This window comes from Oryza sativa, chromosome 1 (assembly GCF_034140825.1).
Source record: "Oryza sativa Japonica Group chromosome 1, ASM3414082v1".
NCBI classification, from domain to species: domain Eukaryota; kingdom Viridiplantae; phylum Streptophyta; class Magnoliopsida; order Poales; family Poaceae; genus Oryza; species Oryza sativa.
Window position 1 is genome coordinate 1,671,524 of NC_089035.1, and position 23,486 is coordinate 1,695,009.

General features: G+C 41.5%; 3 protein-coding genes across 4 annotated transcripts; all 3 read right to left on the reverse strand.

The window, feature by feature from the left end:
* Positions 1 to 6,440: 6,440 nt before the first annotated feature.
* On the reverse strand, positions 6,441 to 7,124 carry LOC4325973 (uncharacterized). Its single transcript, XM_015790466.3, has one exon. It carries the CDS (start codon positions 7,045 to 7,047, stop codon positions 6,754 to 6,756), a length of 294 nt encoding a protein of 97 aa, XP_015645952.1. The 5' UTR covers positions 7,048 to 7,124; the 3' UTR covers positions 6,441 to 6,753.
* Positions 7,125 to 9,749: 2,625 nt separating this feature from the next.
* On the reverse strand, positions 9,750 to 16,755 carry LOC4325974 (metal tolerance protein 7-like). 2 transcript variants are annotated; one of them, NM_001401537.1, is made up of 6 exons: positions 12,858 to 13,214; positions 11,370 to 11,485; positions 10,977 to 11,222; positions 10,705 to 10,785; positions 10,378 to 10,608; positions 9,750 to 10,304 (listed from the first exon to the last, which is right to left on the reverse strand). In NM_001401537.1, the coding sequence occupies exons 1-6, from the start codon at positions 13,012 to 13,014 to the stop codon at positions 9,960 to 9,962; spliced, it is 1,176 nt and encodes a 391-aa protein (NP_001388466.1). In that variant the 5' UTR covers positions 13,015 to 13,214; the 3' UTR covers positions 9,750 to 9,959. The 2 variants fall into 2 exon arrangements, with proteins under 2 accessions (NP_001388466.1, NP_001388467.1); NM_001401538.1 differs by lacking the exon at positions 12,858 to 13,214 and adding an exon at positions 16,369 to 16,755 and having other exon boundaries at positions 9,766 to 10,304.
* A 4,359-nt stretch (positions 16,756 to 21,114) lies between these two features.
* LOC107278621 (protein NEGATIVE REGULATOR OF RESISTANCE-like) lies at positions 21,115 to 21,967 on the reverse strand. The gene has a single exon (XM_066309108.1). The coding sequence runs from the start codon at positions 21,931 to 21,933 to the stop codon at positions 21,550 to 21,552; it is 384 nt and encodes a 127-aa protein (XP_066165205.1). The 5' UTR covers positions 21,934 to 21,967; the 3' UTR covers positions 21,115 to 21,549.
* Positions 21,968 to 23,486: the final 1,519 nt, after the last annotated feature.

A 23,486-nucleotide genomic window follows, 5' to 3' on the forward strand; every position in this document is an offset into this window, starting at 1 on the left:
TTGGGTGTGGGAAGGTTTGCCTTCATCCTCCTCTCCTCGAGACCTCCCAACACACACTGGATAGATACGCCAAAGCCAGCCTCCTCTTTGGCCGATGCAGCTGTAGTTAGTAATAATTAAAGAACTAATATATGTTTAAACAAATCTCTGGACCTAATTGGTGCGGTGATCAGCTGGTCGCTTGTTCCTTCATTTAGTCATGCTTGAATTTGTTTTCTCGGATGGCATGGCATATGTTTTGACTTTATATGTCAATGGTTTAATGGCTCACGGTTTCTGTGGCATGCATGTCACAAAACTTTGGCTGAACTTTGACTCAGCTGAAACGATGACCAATTAATTTGAGAACCTGAAAAGATATATATATATATATATATATATATATATATATATATATATATATATATATATATATATATATATATATATATATATATATATATGGGCAATTGCTTATTTGACCCCGTTTTAAACCCTAACTACCAATTTGACCCTACTTTTTGAAGTTTGCTTGTTTGACCCTCCTTTTCTAAAACGAAGCTCCCGTCTAACCCTGTTTCCACTAGTCCGTTAAGTTTTGATTTAAAATAAAAAAGAAATGCAACTAATATTCATAATATCCAGAATACCCTTAGGAAACCCTATCCATCCACCCAACCTTATCCACATTTCTCTCTCTTTCTCCTTCCTCCTTCCTGCTCGCTCGACTTGTGGCGGCGGTGCTAGGGGGCGGCGGCGGCGACTGAGGGGGCGGAGGGAGGGAGCAGCGGCGGCGACGGCTGAGGGGCGTGGAGGGAGGGAGCGGCGGCGGTTGAGGTGGCGCCGGTGCGGCAGCTGAGGGGCGCGGAGGGAGAGAGGGAGGGAGGGAGCGGCGGCGGCTGAGGCGGCGCCGGCATGGGATGAGGGAGGCGGCGGCTGCGGCGCTGAGGGGGCGGAGGGAGGGAGCGGCGGTGGCGGCTGAGGGGCGTGGAGGGAGAAGATCCATGCCGGCTGAGGGGCGGCGGCGGCTGAGGCGGCACCGGCGCGGGATGAGGGAGGCGGTGGTGGAACCTCCGGCGCAGGCGCGCGGAAGGAGGGAGGAGGCGGCGGTGGCGGCGCCAGATCCGCTGACCGCAGCTCGAGCTCCACCGCCCGGACTCACCGCCGCCACTCCTCGTCATCGTCGTCACCAGGGCCGGCGCCGTCTCGCCTTTTGTCGCCTCTCCCTGTGGTGGATACGTGGAGGAGAGGACAAGAACACGCTGTCGCCACTCGTCGTCGTCGACGTCATCACCAAGGCCGGCGTCGGCTCGCCGTCTCGCCTTTGGCCACCTCTCCCTGTGGTCAATCCGTAGAGAAGAGAGAAGAGAGGAGAGGAGAAGAGAACTGACGGGTGGGTTCCACATGTAATACGGTCAAATGAGTAAGGGCAGAAGAGACATTTTGTGCTTCAGTCAACACCGTTAGATGCCCTTAACAGAATAGGGTCATACCGTAGCTTCGTTTTTGAAAAGGAGGGTCAAATAAGCAAACTTCAAAAAGTAGGGTCAAATTGGTAGTTAGAGTTCAAAACGGGGTCAAATAAGCATATTATACACAAGCACATTTTACTTTAGTTTAGAAAGAAAAAAATTGCAACATATACATATCTACACGCATATTTTTTTTAGTTTACTAGAAAAAATGCCCGTGCGTTGCAACGGGTAAATGTGATTTTAATTTTATTATTGTTATACGGATTAGCCAGGGTAAAATTTACTGTGGGAATTCGCTTGTATATTTTTTTCAGAAAATCATGAGCTGCAATTAAGAGCCTGTATTTCATCTCAAGTTAGCATGCGAGTATTTTCAAAAGATTTCTTATATGACTCTTTTATACTTCGAAAAGAAAACAAGCTTAAAATCCAACTCAAACACGGATATATATTTCCAAAAACGAACGAACTTAAAAACCGACTCAAATACGGATGACGTACCAAAATATCGGTAAAAACATGTTCAATTTTTATAATAGTAGAGATACATGATATTGTTTTAAAATGATCGGAACGTTATTGACATTTTATATAATAAAGAAGTGTCTCGTTTTAAAAAGAAAATGGGACCAAACAATATACAGTTAATTAGAGAAAATTGTGCAAGTATGTAAATGATGTAAACTTGCTTATATTATTTACTAGCTAGCATTAACTGTAGTTTTAGCTTTGAGACGATATGTTAATGTTGCAGTGCATTTCTCCCATTAAGAGCAGGCAATACGTACGGACGATGTCGTAGCCCGTGAGTGAATAATCTACAAGAGAGGCGGTGTTAATTACGTGCAACTTGAACAAGTGACTCGATAATAAAATCCTTCCACAATAATTTGTACACATATCAGATCCCACAGGAAAATGGGGAGGACTCTGCCCGAGACGCGTCAAAACATTTTAAATTAATAATGCTTTTAACGAAACGGCCGGAGCCCCGGAACGTAGGTTGCGATTATAGCTTTGTTCAGAGTATTCTTGTATAAGAATTAATCCAAATCAGCGAATTAGTACTAATTGACTTCATCATTGGTTCTTATCCCTGATTATATGTTCTGTACATATCTTATGCTAGCTATATGTGGTGATGCACATTTATTTGCATGCATGCATGCATGGCCGGTATGAAACGGCTAGGGTTGAAAAGGTTATTATATATATATGTACATTTAGATTAATTTAATTTCGTCCAAATCAGTGGATCAAAGGGGTTAATTTGGAATTATACTCCTAGCTATAGCTAGCTAATAGTATAATCTACCGATAAAGTAACTGCCTGTACAAACCTTTTTTCCTGCGTACTGTTAGCTAGCTGCTCGATCGGACAAATTAATATTTTGACCCATAATGAAGTGCGTACTTACGTATGAATTACTATATCCCCCATTAATTAATTCGCTAATGTGAGGAACCATTTTTATGTGAAAGCGAAGTAGTATGAGCTTTATCCATACATACACACGGGGCTTTCGCAGCGAACAATTGAACAAGTTGGAGAAAGCGACGGTGGGGTGGCCCATAGATTTTGACAAGCTTAGCCCAACTTGGCAACCCACTTGAATTTTGTGCATCCACGGGCCACGGCCCACGGCCCACGGAGCAACAACGCGAGCATACGGGCCATCCCACTGTCTAGTTGGGCTCGATTCACCCAGAAGCGGCCCACTAAGCGCGAGGGGTAGCCTGGCCCAGTCCGAGACCAAGAAAGAAGGGATTTTTCATCAGGTACTATACTCTCTCTCCATCAAAACTAGCTAGTTAGGTGGCCCGTATAATTGCATGACTAGCACCTATATAAAATTATTTAAGTTGTTTTATACATGATTTTCTCAAATTTTGTTAAATAGTCGTCTCGTTGTATTACCATATTAAAAAAAAATCAAATATCGGGTTTCCAGTTTTATAGTAAGTCATACCAGTCATCACCCCCTTACTTTTTTTTTGCTACCCCTTAATTTACTTGTCCAATATGTCACGGTTTCTATTTATTATTTCATTTTCATTGAGACCTTTAAAATTATACCATATAGTTTTTAGAATTTATTGCCTCGTCAGGTTCTCGTTTTATTGTTTTTAGAAGTACCATCAAACGCTACTACTGTACCCATTTATTGTTTTTATTATTGAGTTCTGGATGATGTCTCCTTTTAGTATTTTGTTTATTTTTAAATTGTATTCCTACTTAAATTTTTTTCTGATCTGGAACTTAATTTTATTTTTCTTCTAAATTTTAATTAATCTCGTGTTATGTTCTAGATGGAATATTTTTGCAATATTTCTTTTTATATTCCGAATTTCAGTTTTTTAAATTTTATTCCTACTTAAACCCTATTTTCCTTTTGGTTAATCTTAGAATTTACTTCATTTGAATTTTAATTAATCTTGTATTAGGTTTTATATGATTGTTATTCGATATATTCGTTACTTTTAATTCTGAATTTCAGTTATTTATAAATTTTATTCATACTTAAACTCTCTTTTTCTAATTTCAGAATTTATTTTATTTTTATTTTGAATTTAGTTAAACTCGTGTTGTGTTCTAATGGATGGTCATTTCAATATTCCTTATTATTTAATTTCAAAATTATATTACTACTCGAAGTCTTGAACTCTCTATTTCCTTTTCTAATTTAGAATTTATTTATTTTTGTATTCTCAATTTTATTTAATCTTGTATTGTGTTCTATCTGGGCTCTTCTTCAAATATTATTGCTTATTTTCAATTCTGAATTTCAGTTATTTTTAAATTATATTTCTACCTGGACTCTTTTTTTAATGATTAATGTGGAAATTTTTAGGCTCTATAGCGAATGTGGTGCATAATTTTAAGGTTATCCTAATAATATAGTAGATGATAAGAGTAATAACTTATGGCTATGAATTTGCATATAGCCATAATAAGTTAATTCTTGTTAGAACGAAGAAAGTATTTTTCAAATATTTTTCAGGGTTAAGTTGCCACAAGCGTTATTCACATTTTGACCATGAAAACTTCTAAATATTTGATGTGGAACTAATATACTTTGTTAATATGCTATACTAACTTCAAGTATTTAAACTGCTAAAAGTTCAAAAATAAATAGGATTCCATGACAATGTTTGGATCTCCATTGTTGATCCTTGTCAATTATTTTACCTTATTAAGATATGTGGAAGTTGCTTTAAAATATCAAATATATTTATTTGTCAAGTTTGTAATAATTAAAACTTAATTAGTCACGTGCTAATATCTTTTCTTGTTGTACGTACATTAACTTAATCTTTATTTTTTATCAGTGAAGAAATGGTACACCAATATATACGTGTAGGCAGCACTAGTGTAGTGTGTGTACACATACATACATACATACATACATACATACATACATATATATATAGGACCTGTTTAGATGCCCTAGCAAGTTTTTTAATCCAGTTAAATCGAATGTTTAGACACATGCATGGAGTATTAAATATAGAAAAAACTAATTACACAGATTACGTATAAATTGCGAAACGAATCTTTTAAGCCTAATTGCTCAATGAATTGACAATGTAGTACTACAATAAACATTAGGCTTAATAAATTCGTCTCGTAATTTATCGGCGGAATCTGTAATTTATTTTGTTATTAGACTATATTTAATACTTAAAATGTGTGTCTGTATATCCGACGTGACATGGCAAAAATTTTCAACCTAAATCTAAACGCATCCATAAACCAAAATTAGTCGAGGACGACATGGTGGCCTAGTGATCTGATCGTGCTGTCTACCGCATGCTGGAGAGGCACGCGTCACGCCCTGATGAAGATCACGTATGGGGATTGGCAACGCAATTAATATAAGCTTGACCCATTGGTGTCTGAAATTGCAGACTCTGTCGATGATTGCTCCAATTAATAATGCACTCGCTCAGCTGATTAACGCTCAATTTAATGTACAAATTCATTAAGAAATTAAATAGTCATCCTACATGTTCCTCTACATGTGAGCTTAGCGTAGTGGGAGAGCGGGACAAAAGATGCTCGATCTGGAAATTAACCATCGCATCGATGGAGAGCTAGCTTGATGAGGCATCGATCCTGACATTGTACTACCCCTATGGAGGAAGGCTGATTTCATTTTGTGCATACACCGTGCAGATTGCTTTCCAAAATCATTGATCATAAAATCTTTTTAAGTAAATTTCATCAAATACAAATGATTCGCAAAATTATCGCAAAACCGTATCTTTCGAATGCGTTGTGAAGTATATGAAACTGTAGATAGAAGTAGAACATGTAAAAAAATAGTTTTATAATAAATTTGACGATTTGACTACAAGCCAATAATATATATTGTGGTAAACTTGAGAATAACATTACAGCATTGTTGCAGTTTTTATGAAGTTCATGCAGTTTTTTTCCCTATGGTATTGGATCATTATCTATTTTCAGAAGCTTTGCCAATACCTACGGGGTGAGAATAACCATCCCCTAAATTCGGCTCTGATTGTGGTTGAGTTAGGGCTAATGAGATATAAAAAAATAAATGAATTAACTAAAATTAATTTATAGCTAAATATTTTATATGTTATTTGCTTGCAGTTTATAAACCAAGGCTAAAGAATAGGCTATGAAAAAAACCTTCATCGATATAGTTATACTGTCACAACTTTAATTGGCTCATTTCTTTAGAAAATTAATGGGATGTGTGAATTGAAACGAGGGTAACTATGTAATCTGCCATATCTCTTAGGTTTGTGTGAAATTTGTTAGAACGATAACTAATTTCAAACGGAGTGAGTACATTAGCACTCAACTGATGCAGTGAGCAATTTGAAGTAGAGAATTACTCTCTCTCTCTCTCTCTCTCTCTCTCTCTCTCTCTCTCTGAAATAACCATGGCAAATTATAAGTTTCTGATCTCCGCCGCATGCATGAAGCTGGTGTGAACAGGAGCAACGACAATATGCAATGACGAATTCTTGTATATATGAGTATATGACTGAAAGTAAGAACACACTTCCCTGCAGGAACCTGTACAGAACACATCAAAGGCACCCAATTCGATGGCCGCCGTGCTTGCAGTAATCACTGATCCGTGCAACACACCATAGCCGGCAATTTAGATCGAGTTGGCTTTGGAAGAACAGCCAAGCAGTATGACACACACACATTCTCTGCTCGTACAAGCTACTACAAATTGCTAGCTACGATCGATCTGATCGAGCGTACTCATGTCTAGCTAGCTGAATCGATCGATGCATGTATGTATCTTATATTCTACCTGTTGTGGAGGGCATCGGGGCAGCTTGGAATCCGCCGCTTGTCGTCGGCGAACCGGGCGGCAGCTTCAGAAGCCGACGACGAGCTCCACCTCGGCGCCGCCGCGGGGACCGGCCGCGAGCCGACGGCGTACGACGACCCCGACGAGAGTCTCGCCGGCGTCGGCGCCTGGAACGCGTCTGCCAGGCTGATGCCTCCGCCGCCGCCGTGGAGCCAGAGCGCCCACGCCAGGCACAGGATGAGCGCGAGGCGACGGCGAGGCAGCGGCGTCGTCGCCGGCGGTGGCGGCATCGAGCTAGCTTAGAGAGTGAAGAAATGGTCGGTGTTTGTGCTTGGAAAGCTAGGCTTTTGGTTTAACTAGTTAGGTTAGCGTTGGCTGTTTCCGCTCTGAAACAAATAATGCGTGTGAGAAGCGGGAATCAAGGAGAGTTGCCCCAAGTATATAAGTTTGGAGTAGTATAATACACTTCGTTTTCTACTGGAAGAAGAAGATTTTACAGGTGCAACACATTAACAATTTACTTGGTTGACCACCTGAAAATCCTAGGTAAATTACATTAGTTAAGAGCATATGGGTGCAGATGTGATATTAATTAAGTTACTGTGTTACTCCTAGCTACTCCTCCGTCCCATAATATAAAAAGTTTTACAGTTTGACATGGTTATTAAAAAAGTATGTAGGAGTAAATGGTGGAGGATTGTGATTGGTTGGAAAAAGAATGTTGGTGAAGAAGTTGTTATGTTTTAGGATAAATCTTGAGAGCTAAAAGTTATTATATTTTGGGACGGAAAGAGTAATTACATCTAGAGACTGAATGCCTCATTGCCTGGTAAAAAAAATACTAATACAAGTAAGTACAGTAGTCCTACTCCTGAGCAGTATAGAAGAACAGTAGTAGCAGTCCTGAAACTGAGAATCACGGGCAAGTAGGGAACTTGTTTAATCTCTGGCAGTACGACGTAGGACCTTCATCAGAGTAGAATAATAGTAATTATAATAATGAGTTACTGATCGAGAGGAGGAGAGGTAGTACTACTAGTGTAGTACAACAGCAAGTGCAAGAGATGCTGCAGGGTGACGACGACTGTGCCGCGGCGCGTTACACCGTGCCGCGATTGGGGCTGACGCTGGTGTACGGCTCCCCGCCTCGCCCGGGGTCCATTTGCCCGGACCCAGCGACGACGACGACGACGACGACGACGGATAGCTCACATGCGCCACGGCCGGCCTCCATCTCAATCCATCCATCGTATAGGTTGCCTTGTTGCTACCTTTCTCCTTTGCACGTGATGAACTTGCCTGGACGAACACCAATTGCTGTACTTTCTTCTCAAAAATGGAGCTAGCTTTTTTTTCATTGCCTTTTACTGTTCCACTTCATCCGTTTCACAATGTAAATTATTCTAACATTTCTCATATTCATAGTGATGTTAATGAATTTAGATAGATATATATGTCTAAATTCATTAACATTAGTATGAATATAGAAAATGCTAGAATGACTTACATTGCGAAACTGAGGAAGTACAAAACAAGGCAGGGGTATGCAGTTTGGATCTAATGTTCGGTGTTCAGTTCTCTTTGGTTGTTCAGCATTTTGTTTTCCAAACCGGTGTTAATTGTAAAATGTCATGAACAATGTTTGGCATTTGTTCTAGCATTTAGGTGAGTCGTTTATAGCCGTATTATTCGCTCAAACGTCCCCTGTTTTGCTGCTGCTGCTGCTGCTGCTATTTTTCTGCACTAGAAATTAGAAAACGTCCAAAAGGATATCAAACAAAACAACCGCCAAACATTAGGCGTGGACTGTCTAGTATAGCCGTAAAGAGAACAAATTAATAGCATATGGCAATTCAATCATGGGGTGCCATTGTTACCAATAATGCTGTCAGATGAATGCTTCCCACCACAAGTCCATGCTACTGCTGATGCACAAGGGTGTGCATCCATCTCACCCAGCAATTTAATTTTATTTTGTTACAATTACCGGATTCTTTCGGGCTGGCCGTCCTCGTTCCTCCTCATGGCTGCTCGCTTTCTACTTGCTTGAGCATCTTCGAGTGGGCTTCGACTATCTAGTCCTCATCTTTTGGCAGCATTGAAAGGAGCGAAATTCTAGAATTCTTGATTTTTCTCTCTCCTAGGTCTCTGTGGTTTGAAAGTCCATCCTTCAGGAAGGCTGTTTGTGGTCTTGTACTAATACCGTTGTCTTTAGAGGCTTATTGGAAGAGTAGTATGGCTCCGCCTCCACCTTCTGAGTTGTGAACACGCCGTTGTCTTTAGAGGCTTGTTGGAAGAGCAGTATGGCTCCGCCTCCACCTTCTGAGTTGTGAACAGCCTTCCAGTAGTAGTTTTTTCCTTTACTTTGGTGGTTCTTTTTTTTTTCTTTGTTTCTTGTCCCCAGGCAATGACCGTATGACCAATTGCATTGTTTAAAAATATATTATGTCTTCTTGTAATATATTGACATGCAATCATTTTGCGCATTCGTGAAAAAAAAATTACTGGATTCTTTCCAATCCCAGCTGATCGATGAGAAGCAACAACACAAGGTGTGGGGCTGTTTGGATCCTAGTGATGATCACAGCTACAATGGCCATGTCCTTTCTTTTCCTTCCAGCTGAAGAAGCTATTGATAATTTGTCCTGTCACTTAGGGCTCCCACATAGTAACACCCAGCTGCAACTCGCCCAATAAAACGAACCAGCAAGAACAACAAGTCACAGGCACTGTCCTCATGCATGGTTTGCCCTTTGTATTTTTGTGAGTTTTTCTGCCCTAGTTGGATAGGGCCCAAGCTAACTTGAATGGACATGCCTGGGGCTAATGACAAACTAGTCCGGTTCATCACTACTGCCCCAGTGACATGACCACCGGAAATGGAAATATATATATAGTAGTACTTCTGATCACAGATATGACAATTCAGATGGGTACAACATGTACACATGCCCAGCCATTTTGGCCATTTTCCAGCAAAAGACAGCGTATATAATCCACTAGAAGAATTCGATCAGTTTTCTCTTCTCAATAAAACAAGAACAACAAGAATTCAGTTTCACCCACAGCTACTTAAAGACTACAGAGACAGTGGTAGTAAAACTGACATCCTTGTGGGTTTCACAGGGAAACGATGACTTGTACAAGCCAAACAGAAACAGAAGTGAAGTGAAGTGAAGAGAAAATTTGCATAAATGAGAATTCAGACCTCGGCCTTGTGCTCGGGGCGATGGGTGAACTCGAAGTCGACGTGCACAAAGGCGCGCTCGACTTCGGGGAGTTGCTCCAGCTTCTCCTGGAGCGACTCCCCGATGTCGTGCGCGTGGCTGAGCGGCATGTCGCCGGGGAGGACGATGTCCACCTCCACGAAGTAGTGAGTCCCGAAGGTGTAGGCCCTCACCGTGTCGATGTGCCGGATCTCCTCGTGGTGGTTCCATATCAGGTACGTCAGCTTCGTCAGGTACTCCGCCGGCGCCGACCTGCCGATCAGCGTCCCCACGTTCTCCACCACCGTCCGAGCCCACGTCGTGATCGTGTACACCGCGATCTGCATATCCACCATTAATTCTCACATGGAGTAGCTAGCAGAGTGGCAGGCAGGCAGCAATGGGGGCACTCACCAGTATGGCTCCGACCGGATCCATCCACCATTTGTACCGGACGGCGAGGAGCGCGCTGACGAGGCCGACCGAGTTGGTGATCACGTCGAAGAAATGGTCCTGCGCGTAGGCTCTCACGATCTCGTTCTTGAACGACCGGCAGTAGAGCATCAGGAAGAACTTCACCACTGCGACTGAGGACATGCTGCCGATCATCCACAGCTCCTTCCTGTGGTCGAACACTTGGTGCTCCTGTAAGGCCATTGCATATAATAGATTAAGCTAGTGTCAGCTGATAAATCACATAAATAATGGATTATGAATTTGACGAAGAGTGTTCGTGGGTACATTTGTGATAAGCTGACGCCCGGATTCAATTAGCACTTGGAAGCCAAGTGTACCCATTACAGATGCAAATACTATTATGCCCTGAAAATAACAGGTTATTCAGTTAGCTCCAATAGTTGTCATGAAGCAATAAGAAGCAGGTAATCTGAAATCTGAAAACTCTGGAATTTTGTCTAGATCATTTTAGTATCTCTAGCATAAAAGCACAGCTTAAGTTCGGAGTAATGCAAAACTGATAAAAGAGAACAGATTTTAATTAACCGAGTCATTACCACTGGCTGCATTCGTCTCTTCCCAATTGGATAGCTATACTTGTTGGGCTTTTTCATAGCATGTGCAGTAAACCAGAGTATGAAACCTGACAAAAGATCCAGTAGGGAGTCCAGTGTCGATGCTATTACTGCCATCGATAAACTTTCAACTGATGCAAGAACTTTCCCAATGAAAAGAATCAGATTGATGATATTCGACAGGTTGATGGCCAATCGTTCGCCCTTTGCCATTTGCCTCAACTCTTCCTAACAAAACAACATGAAGATATACTTCATATCACTATGTGTATAGAAGACAAAAAAAAAAAGAAATATACAGCATCCAATTTATAGTTACAAATCTGGCAATTGCATATTGCATTGAGGAAATGTGTTCTCTTAACAAGATTTTACCTCAGTAGGAGCATTCTGATCTAAGGAACCAATCTCATTCATGGTTTCCATCTCGCTGAAATCCTTCAGGAGATTTTCCTGCTTCTTGTAGTATTTTGCAATTTTCCGATGCTTTCCTGTTATGGGGCACCGACTTTTTCAGTACTCAGAAGTACTAATAAACGAAATAATCAAAGAAAGAAGAGAGTGTTAAACCAAATAGTTAATTAAGCTTAATGGAACTTATCATTTTTCAGTCCATAGCATGTTCCACATGCATTTAACAGCTTGATCAATCAAGTTAAAGTACTGTTCGATTGAAACATGGTATTCCACTAGGATAAATGCATATGCTAATTCACAGTTTCACACAAGGAAAAATATATATAGTCCAGATTGGAAAGAGTCCTAGCAGCATGGGAAGTGTCTTCCTTCAGTTCCTTGCTACTAATGGACCTAATGCAGTGGACGTAATTAGCAAACATAGTTGAGTAAGAACATTATTCATAGGTGAAGATAAAAGACTGAACAAGACTGTATGAGCCTTCCTTCCTTTTTTGGGCTGGTCCTCAAATAAAAATCTGTCTGGCCCATTATATTTTCGGGCTGGGCCTCAAAATCTATCACTCTTTTGGACCCCCCATTGGGCCATCTCTAATGCTATGTGCCAATATAAGGTTGATAAGTATGTCTATATGTAATTGCAATACAGTAAATTGCAGTCTGTGCCATCTTTTAATCGATCTATTTTAGATCACCCTTTAATCAATCTTTTTTACTTTGGACTAGATAATTTTAGCGTTGTTTTACGTTGGACCACTCCTAGTTTAATAAAAGATGTCCTAAAACACAATTTACTGAAATTTCCTTCAGGTGTCTAAATCGTCAGCACCTTGATTCTTCATATGAGCATCGATGCTTGAGAATTAGCAGCACCTCACGTATTAGTTGCCAAGACTCAAGAGACAAAATGGTTATTCTTCGTTGATATTCTTAATATGCAGAAGTATGGACAGTACTGAAATGACGGCCCCTTCGCATCAAAATAATGCTTGTGCTGTTAACGTCAGTCTACAACCAAAGACTAGACACTAGTGGAACGACAGAATTGAGTCCAGCTGAGTCTACCGAGCAACTAGTATACTGCAATACTATGAGTAAAGACAATCGTGTTGTTTAGTGCGGGTCAAGCCATCACAAGACACCGAGATTCTAATATAATCGATCACGAATTGAACAAAAAAGGGAAGAGGTAAAAAAGCTGCACGAGTAAAGTAAAGCTGGAAAAGAAGAAGCATGATCAGAGCAGTAGCTGCTTTTTCCATCTTTTGTTTCCTTTCTCCCTGAAGATTACTAAACTGGTAGTATTACTGTAGTACGAGTGAGTATATATGCAGAAAATCTAAGAGAATTGATCTCAAAGGGAAATCAATCAAGAGAAAAAAAACCATCTAGTATTAAACAGGAAAGGGGAGAGAGGATTGAGGATGGGAGGCGTGAGTAGGTGACCATGGGAGCCGGCGGGGAAGATCCTGGAGAAGAAGGGGGGCTTGCGGTGGAAGCGCTCCGGGACGGTGAAGTCGTCGCCCACCCGCAGCTTCCACGTCTCATCCTCCTCCGTCTCCGTCTCTCTCTCCCCGCCGCCGCGTCGTCCTCGGCTCCCCATGGCCTGCTTGCTGCTGGTGGCTAGGCCGGTGCAGAGGCAGCGATATGATCAGGAGCACGCAACTCGATCGTACTCATCCGATCGAAATGTCCAACTGGGCCGAGCTGGAGAGAATATATCCATGGCGCGCGCGGGCGTGAGGCCGACTGATACGTCTGGGGGCACGCGTGGTAGCGATCGCCAAGGATCGATCTCTCCACATCTATCTACTGATCACCGAAAGTTGATCGGTTTCAATAGTCGCGACGCGAGCAGAATCCAAAGGCTATAGGCTGCACGGGTTTCGCTCCGCCCCCGCACGCGATCACGTCGCCGTCCGTTGTCGTGACGTGCGCGCGCCGGTGCATGTATGTGCCGTCACGGAACCTTGGGGTAATTGTGCCGGATTAGGCGTCATTTAGGCGGGTTAGGCGACTAGGCAACATGAGATTCTCCGGGGTTTCCAGGAAATCGGCCACGCGTACATCCACGCTGCCACTTCTTTGGATAAAGCATACAAAGGCTTTGGGAACAGAGACGACACTTGGGACTCCCAGATCATCATCACAAGTCACACACGATTTCTCCGATATCTGCAGGATGATGATGATGCCACCAAACTCCGAAACATCACCCCTAGCGATCACCCCTCTTCTCCACGTGTTTTTCTTTTTTTTTTACACCGCATTACTTTTATTTTAGTAAATTTATGCAACTAAAGTTTGTACACCTCAAATTTATACATCTAAAATTTAGAGACACGAAGTTTATAAGTCAAAAGTTTATATATCCAATTCAAATTTGAATTTAAATTCAAATATTTATATATATATATATAGTATTTCTATATATCTAAAGTTTATACGCCTAAAGTTTATAGGCCCAAAGTTTATAAAGAGATTTATTAACTCGATAGTGTGGGCGCAAGGACGGGACAAGAATTTTCTCTAGTACCAAGTTGAGCTAATGTACTTTACATAATTTTGCGTTTGTTCTCTACTACCGTTGACTTTTTATTACATGTTTGACCGTTCGTCTTATTCAAAAAATTTAAGTAATTATTAATTATTTTCCTATCATTTGATTCATTGTTAAATATATTTTTATGTATGCATATAATTTTACATATCTTATAAAAGTTTTAATAAGACGAACGGTCAAACATATGCTAAAAAGTCAACGGTGTCAAAATTTCAAAACGGAGGGAGTATTTTTTAAAGATCTTTTGAAGAGTAATTGGGATGATTATTCGAGCTTAGGAGTAGGCCAGATAATCATCGGACAAGGCCCATCAGAAAAGACACATATCCTATAACTAGGCCAGATAAAGCGGGCCCATTTAGGCCCATTATGTTAGAAAATAAGAATTGATGTACATGCCCTGATGTACCAACTCCTGAAAATGGCTAGAAATGTAAAATCACCACCTAAGCCAAATGGGGACGGTGTTATGGAGAGATCCATAACAAATTACTCCGTAGAAGAAAAGGCTTAGCTGTCTAATAATTAAACTTGGACCGAACATTCGATCCCTAGTTTTTCTTATTAACCAAGTGGTTTTTACGTTTTTTTCCGAAAGAGACACCAAAAGATACCACAATTTTGAATATTATCTTATACTGTATCTTTTAGTAGTTAGGCCATGTCTAGATTTCAACTTTTTTCTTTAAACTTAGAACTTTTTCATCACATCGAACTTTCCTATACATAAACTTCCAACTTTTCCGTCTTCAAACTTTCAATTTTAACGTGGAACTAAACACACCCCATTGAAATTGAAACGAAGTGACGGAAATGTTAGAAGTTTATATGTATAGAAAAGTTTGATGTGACATTTTTGGGTTCAAAGTTTGAATCTAGACGGGCCATATCAACTGTTAGAGACAAAAAAATTGCATTACTTCAGCTGTGTTTAGTTCCTGAATTTGAGGAGAAGTTTAGGAAAAGTTGGTAGTTTGAAAAAAAAAGTTAGAATTTTATGTGAGTATGAAAGTTTTAAATGTAATATGATACAATAGAAAGTTTGAAATTTAAGAAAAGTTTAGTATGAACTGAACAGGGCCTTCTTTATAACTTGTGCGCAGACAAACCAGCCGCTACCTACTTGCTAGCTACTCCAATGCTAGAAAATATAACAATTGCTTTTGTCATACCAAACGGGGAGATCAGGACCAAGCTAGCAGTCCACCAATGCTGCCTAGTTTGTGAGGAGCATGCATGAATGCAAGTTTATGCAACTCTGCATGCTTCACACGTGTAAGGGGCTTCGTCAGCTTCTTATATCGATTTAGCCGCCGTGCATTGTGTGTGTTCTTTTGTGTGCGCAATGTGACACATCTCGTCCTTGAGATCATCGCGAAGATATATCGATTTCCGCAAGACATGGCAGATTAGCGGCATCGTTGATCAGCTAGATCATGATTAAGTGTCAAGTACTAGTTCAGACTATTGTGTGGGTTTTCTTAATAAAAAGGCCAGATCATTATTTCAATATAATGGTCTTTCCCTCTAAAAAAAGTACTACAGTAGTAGTTCAGATGTTCTCTGACAAAACAAGAAAGGAACGCATAGTGCTACTCCTAATAAGTTTAAGTTAGTTAGGGCACGTTAAAATTGGAAGTTTGGTTGAAATTGGAATGATGTGATGGAAAAGTTGAAAGTTTATGTGTGTAGAAAAGTTTTAATGTGATGGAAAAGTTAAAAGTTTGAAGAAAAAGTTTGAAACTAAACTAGGCCTTAGATCACTTGGGAAGCAGTGAGTGCACAGCCTTTGGGTCTAACGAGCGGCAATATATACGAATAATGGCAACTCTTCTCCATGCTTAAGATTGGTGAACAGCTATTATTTGTAATGACACGAATCTACTGAAGTGTTTATTACCATTAATTGTCCTGAACAACTACTTCAGAAGGGCCATTCTTGATGCTAGATTGGTGAAGTGATGACTCGGTCAGAGCAAGAGTACTGTACACGTACGTATGATTCCACTAACAGTAGCGCAATTTGATGAAGCTACCTAATCGATCTTTAGTTGTTTACCCTCACGGCACTTTATCTTGGAGTTAAATATAACACGCATGCATGCGTCAAACTACTGGGCAGTTTTGATTGGTGACATCACTGTAAACAAACAGGACACCCCCCAAATTTGATTTCATTGTAAGGAACCCAGGATCGAGTTCGATCGAAACAGAGTCCCAGGCCGGACTTGGATTAATCCATGGATGTTGATCGAGTTCCAACCAATGGTTGGTAACCGATCGATCCATGTATAGATCAAACGTCGCAAAATGAGAAATTGAGGAGGCAGATTAAGCTATTAGCGATCGAGGAATTGAAGAAGAGATCGATCGGTGGCATGAACAGCAACGTACCGTGGCATCGCTTGATGACCCTCTTGACGAAGTGCGGGTCCTTGGGCCGCTCCGGCAACTGGAAGTCGTTGACGCTCAGCCGCCACCCCTCCGCCGCCGCCGCCTGCTTCTCCCCGCCGTCGCCCATGCCGATGCCGGCCGGCAACTACTACGATCGAGCGAAGACGACGACGAACTGCTCGCGCGCGCGGCGTCTGTTTGATATACAAGTTAACCGCCTAACTGGTTCACGAGACATGCAAGGAGGAGTAACTGATTTGGCTGACTTGCGGCCCGTAATTATTGGCTTTCTTCTTATCAGAAAACTACGAAATTAATGAACCGGATGGAGGCAGCAAGAAGTGGCACGGTTAAGAGTGACGCGATGGGTTTTTTTTGTTGCCGACCTCGCGTCACCGATCGATCGAGCGTCTTATTTATCAATGCGTTTCTTCTCATCAGCGTCACGCTTCGCTCCTTTTCAGCTGCTCCCTATTGCAAACATACACACACCAGCCATTCATAGACAAATACTTATAGTTTGTTAATCAAATTAAGTGGGACATGACGATGCAGATGAGACACGGCGCGCACTCCTGTGCAGCGGCGCGCGGTACGGTTTCGAGGCGGTTTTTACGCCTTGGATTTCTCTCGCTCGCTATCGCTTTACACACGTCTTATAGGTGCCGTCACTCACTGCGCATTGATAGGTACAGGAATAGTGGAATACTCTACAACATGTGCTCATCTCTTGTATTAGCTGCCAATTAAGGTGCGACGACGACCTTAATTGGGTGATCCAACTCTTGTGACCACCGCACCTCGTTGTAGCCTTTCAACAAGAGATGTATATAAAACAACTACCCCCAGATATTTGAAACAAGGGATATTGACGAAATTTGCAAAGATCAACTGGTCCTGATGGCGATCTCGCCTCAACAAATCAGGTATTCTATCTTAGCTAGGATGTGACAGGTAGCTCAAATCTTGTAGGCTTTGCCGGTGCGATTGCGAACCACGATCGAATTCTGACCCAACTAAGTAGATGCAAGAAAGACTCTCTCTCTCTGGCCCAATAGTTTGTTGTGTCGCCAAGGATGGGTTCATCTGAAGTCCCTTCGCGTGATAGCAAGTTCGATTTTCATCCCCCAACCGCAATACCAGATACAACGGGTCCCTAAATTGTCAAAACCGGTGCAGACGAAGTCCCTCGGTGATTTGGATGACGGTTTTGGCTGACATGACGCCTACTTTGTTGCTTTGACTTAGTCTTCGTCCTACGTGACAGTAATGTGGCACTGGAAGCAAAATATAAAAATTTAAAATTTAAAAAATGTGGGACCTACATGTCAATCAGATAAAACATAACAAACAGTGGGACCCACATGTCAATCAAATAAAACATAACAAATAGTGGGACCCACATGTCAGTGGGTCCCACCCCCACTCAATCTCCATGGCGCGTCGGCACCTCCTTCTCCTCTCTCCCTCCTGGCTATCCTTCTTTCCTCCTGGAGCTCCCTTGTCAGCCACCCAGCGAGCGCGGAGAGGGAGAAGGGTGGGGAGGGGCGGCCAGCCCTTCTCGTCATTGCTTGTGACGTCCACAATGGGACCTGCAATCGCTGGGAGGGGCGTCTCGAGGACCCAAAGCCGGCCAAGCTGTTAGTCAATCGATGACTGGAGCGAGGATATGTAGGAGTTGAGGTCGCCCCAGGTGAAGGGCGAGCAGGCAGCAGTGAGGACGTCGAAGGCCTCTTGTAGTGCCTTCTTTGTGGCGAGGGCGGCGATAGAGACCTCAATCTCCCCAGTCGTCATCTCCACTGGCCGGCCGTGCAACGCATGTGTGGAAAGGGGGCTCAGGTTTTGGATCACTGTCAGCGGCGACAACAACTACCCCGCATCGCGATGAGGTACATCACGACACCCTATGGCCACCGCCCCTCGACCTTCTCCCTCTTTGCGTGCGCTCGTGCATGGAGACAGAGAGGAGGGTGGGACCCACTGGCATGTGGATGCTACTCTTTTTTTTTATCTTTTGTCTTACTGACATGTGAACCCCACCTTTTATTTTAATTTTTAATTTTTATATTTTGCTTCTAGTGTCATATCACCGTCACTTGAACGCCACGTCAGCCAAAAACACCATCTAAACCATCGAGAGAACTTGTTTGCACTGATTTTGACAGTTAAGGGACCCGTTGTATCGGTTTAGGGAAGACAATCGAACTCGCTGTCAAGTTAAGGGACTTAAAATGGACATATTCCTTCATCTGTCGCATCGCATGGCCCATCTCTGATTGAATATTGGGCCTAATTTGCGCGATCACACGCTGTAAAGTATTGGGCCAAAAGGGCTAGGGCCCATAAGATATCCCATTCCCAATATGCTTCACACACGACGTCAAATCCCTCGTAAACTAGTTTCTCACACGCAAATCCGTGAGCAAGCATCAGTTTGGTTTTGGAGTTTGGCAGTGTGCATGTCGGCAGAAGCTTTCCGCAGTTCCGCTATCCACAAGAAAAGATTGGTTTAGAGTTTGAACCGAACGAACCACGCAATTTTTTTTCACGTGTTTGGAGTGCGTATATGTTTCTGTTTTCAGAAACAATAAAGATAGAATCAGATAACTCTCATCGTCAAATGCGGCATGTGCATTTGTGTCGCGCCGTCCGTCGACGGCGAGGGGTTTGGTGTCGACGCCTGCTAGCTGCACGTACGTCTGCACCGTCCACACCGCTCTAGTACTCCTATTTCATTTCGGCGCAATAACGCCGAGCCATGTGCATATATCATCGCAGTTTGTGCCACAGAGACTTCTTTTGTCTTTACCGCTCTGCGTGCATAGCACCAGGATCCTCTGTCATTGACCACCACCCACGGTCAAGCCAAAAAATTAAAAAAACTCCATCTATTCTTTAAAAAAAGATATATTTTTACTAGTTGAAATACATGTTAAATAAAGAGATTAAAAGCCAACTAAAACAAGGAGAGAGAGAGAGAGGGAGTACTATCGGTTCCATAGCTTAAAAACACGAACAAAGGGATTCTTAGTCTATTTTAAACACCTTTAAACTATAATTTTTTAAAAAACAAATGATTAGTCTAAAACTATTTTTTTTCCAGAAACAAAGGGAGTAGAAGCTCACGTAAATTTTGTTTTTATTGTGGCGAGCTATACCTGTTGTCATGTTTTCTGAAGTGGAACTTGCACTTGTTTTTCGTCCGAGTGGCGACGGCTCAAATTCTTTTTCTGCACCAGAATAATTATACAACTTCCGCCCACTTGCACCATGGTAATAAGGATTTGCATGGCTAATTAGTTGACTTGACTGGCTACAATGAGCTACCGACTGTGGCACAGTACAACCTCTTTCGAATTCATAATATGGTCATCTAGAAGACTAGAACGATAGTGATACGTTATTTAGCTGCATGTGATACACTAGCGCTGCTCCCTCCGTTTTAAAATAAAAATGTTTTTCGTATTTAAAATTTATATCAAAATATAAACACCTCTAACACTGCTCACAGTAATGTTTGTCTCATACACCTCTAACACAAACAAAATTCACATCTTAAAGACAGAAAATATCAATGCATCAAGTGAAAAAAAAAATAATAGAGGTAGTATATGTAGACAACAAGAAAAGAAAACGCTTGGTTTTACATGCCAAAGTTAAACATGTCACCATATCAGACATGAAACGTTTATTTATCTTTGAGCTTCTTGGAAGAATTGGTCACATTAATTTTGAGCCCTTTTCTAGCTACCGCTTGTAAGCCAACGAAGAGCCGAGCTCATATAAAGGCGTCATGTCATTTTCTTCGAGTATGCCAATGCCTCAATCGAATTTGTTGTATTCTTATGCATGTCGATTATCCTTTTTCTCCCTTGTGAATGTTACACAATGGAAATGATGTACATTTTTCACGAGAACGATAGCATCAGCTTGTAAAGTCGTCATAAGAGGGAAGGAGGTTGGAAAAGTAGCTTAGTCATAGCAAGTTAGAAAGGTAAGATAGTTAAGACAATTTATTTAGAATTTGAAAGGAGTCCCCTTAATTTCAAAGAAAAAATAAATGGAAAGGAGTTTTTTTAAAGAAAGGTCAAGGGGGGAGGAGGGAGTTTCTCCACCTGAATTTCATTTCAGAATATAGAAAGGAACACAAGATATTGTCAAATCACAGAACGAAGAATAGACGAGGAAAGAGTTTCCTTCCAAGAGAAAACAACGAAAAAGTATTCGGCTTAACTATCTCTTCTTTTTACAAAATTGATTCAAATTTCTACCTTTTGATCTGTTTGGAGTAGTGCTCCCCCAAGCTCGTTGTCTTCGTCGTTGCAGGTGATGGTTAGGGTCTCCCAAAGCCCTAATGGTAGCTTCAAAAGCTCTCCCATTTTTTAAAATTGAAGAATAATACTACATCTTTGCTGTAGGCAAAAATATATAGCTAGGTGCTCCTCGCGGAAAATATATATATAGGCGTATAGCTAGATGCTGGCTGCCGACGGCTGGGAATAAAAGATGGTGCACATTCATATCACTCTTTAGTATGCTTTAATTTCTTTGCCTCTTTTCCCCTGCTGAAAAAAGGAATATATTTTCTGAATAAAAAGAAAAAAAACAGTGTGCTCTTGTATTCACTAAAACGGAGTGCTTTTCTATTCAGAGTTCAGACATACTTTACGAATACCTTACAAAATTCTTTTTTTTTTACCGTTCAACAGTAACAGAATATATTGATTTAATCGACGCATGTACAAGTAAACAAAGAAATGTTGTAACTAAGTTTAAAGCTTTAAGACAAGATCATGCCCAAGTGCTCATTCCAAAGAAAAGGGAAGAAATAACAATAGAAAATAAAACCCAGTCCCGTCAAGGATAACAAGTGGACACTAGCTAATGAACAATGACATATACTGAATTACAGAACGAATAATATAGGGGGTAATTAATTAAACCCGTCATTTTGTCTTGGTACATGATAGTACATCTCCATGATGGGACCAATAATGGATTGTTTCTTCCCAGCAAGAGCGATTGATTAACCAGGTCTCACCTGTTCACACACAAGGAGGACAAGGCAGCGCCATGGATGGATCAATCCAACACTGCAGCTAGCTGCTTCTAGCTAGCAAAGTAGTTGTAATCAGTGAGCACCCGCATGCGCGACGCGCCGCGTTTCCTCGTGGCGCGCGCCTATGCCGGGGCGCGCGCCGAGCGCGGCGTGGCCGGCGCGTCGGACGGCGGCTCGACGTTCAGGTCGAGGCCGGGCGCCGGGCGCCGGGGCGGGGTGGCGTTCTCGGCGACGCGCTCGTGGTCGGCGGGCTGCTGCGGCGGCGGCGGCGCCTGCTTGGGCGGCGCGTCGGCGAAGTCCTCCCAGGAGAAGCTGGGGCGCCACGCCGGCGCGCGCGGCGGGGGAGGGCGGGCGCCGAGCCGTCGGGTGGCGTCGCGCATGCGGCGGAGGATGGCGTAGAACTCCTCGACCTCGGCGTCGGAGACCTCGTCGACGGTGGTGGGGGCGTCGTCGGCGATGTCGGAGGCGGCTGGGCGCTTGCGCTTGGCGGTGGTGGTGGCGTCCATGGTGGTGGTGTTCGTCACAGCATAGACGTTTGGTGGGGGGTGGGTGCGTGTGGCCGTGTTTGTAGTATAGTAGAATAGAAATGAGGAGTGTTTCCTAAGAAAAGGAGAGAAAATTTTGTGGTGGTTTACTACTCCATATTTTTAATAAACAATGTTGTGACTTTTTATCACACGTTTGACTATTCATCTTAATTAAGAAATTTGCGTAATTATAATTTATTTTTGTTGTGAGTTGATTTATCACTTAAAATATATTTTAAGCTTGATTTATATCTTATATATTTGCATAAAATTTTTAAATAAGGCACACCATTGACTATTTACCTTATTATTATTAGGGCATGTTATTTACTACACCTTACAGTACATTTTGATATCGGAACATATGCTAAATAAATAAAACAAGATTATTTGATACGCCATATTATACGGCTTTCTTTTTTTATTACACTATAAAAGAATTGTTTATGTTATGTGAAATGCGCAACCTTCTTTGAGAAAAAACAGAAAACAAAAACCCAAGCGGTTGGTTAATTAAAAAAACAGTTCGATAAATTGTTTTACGTTGATCCACATTTCCGGTCCATCCATAATTATATGGGCCATTGTAATACACCAACTCATCACTAAAGTGTGGTTATCTTCAAAAATATGGTAAAAACGACATTTATGGATAAACACCAGAAGTGAATTTCTCGTGTATATTAATATTTTTCGAAAGACAGGCCCCTTGCAAAGTCAACAATTCATACGAGATGGCAATTTCCTTTCGTTCATCCAAAATCTAATAGGAAGATTTTGTTGATGTTCCAAATCCCCACTCAAAATGAATCAATGTGTAAAAAAGTGAGGTTTAAGAAAACTTTTATTGGTTTATCGTCACAACAATTATTCTGCCGACCTCTTATACCCAAAACAATTGGAATTTCACGCCTCAGTTTACCACAAGTGTTAAACTTTGGAGTATTTTTCTAATTATAACATTTACTTTCTCGTGTGAAAATCCAATCGACACCATTTTAGCGGGGCTAATTAACTCTATAGAAAACAGATCAATTAAGTTAGGTCTACAAACATGCGGAGGACAAGTCGAATAACACTTCTCTTCAATCAAGTTAATTAGCAAGCATGATATGCATGGTGGGTGTGATATCTATGCTCATATCCTTTGTCATGTGGTATCTTAAGCACGAGCAGGACCATACTCGATCGTATCTGATACTCCTATGCGTAGAACGTATTACTCCGTATAATTGGATAACCGGAGTGAATGTCAATCCGTACTGTACGATGAACTTTGATACTCCCTATGTCCCACTACCTTCATATACATGTATAAAAACTACTTCGTATGTTTCATATTATAAGTCGTTTGAATTTTTTTCTTAGTCAAATTTTTTTATGTTTAACCAAATTTATAGAAAAAGTTAGCAATATATATCTACGGTATAGAATTAGTGTCATTATCATGTTTGTTTTGTATTGAAAGTGTTACTTTATTTTGCTATAAACTTTATCAAATTTAAATAAATTTGACAGATAAAAATGTTAAA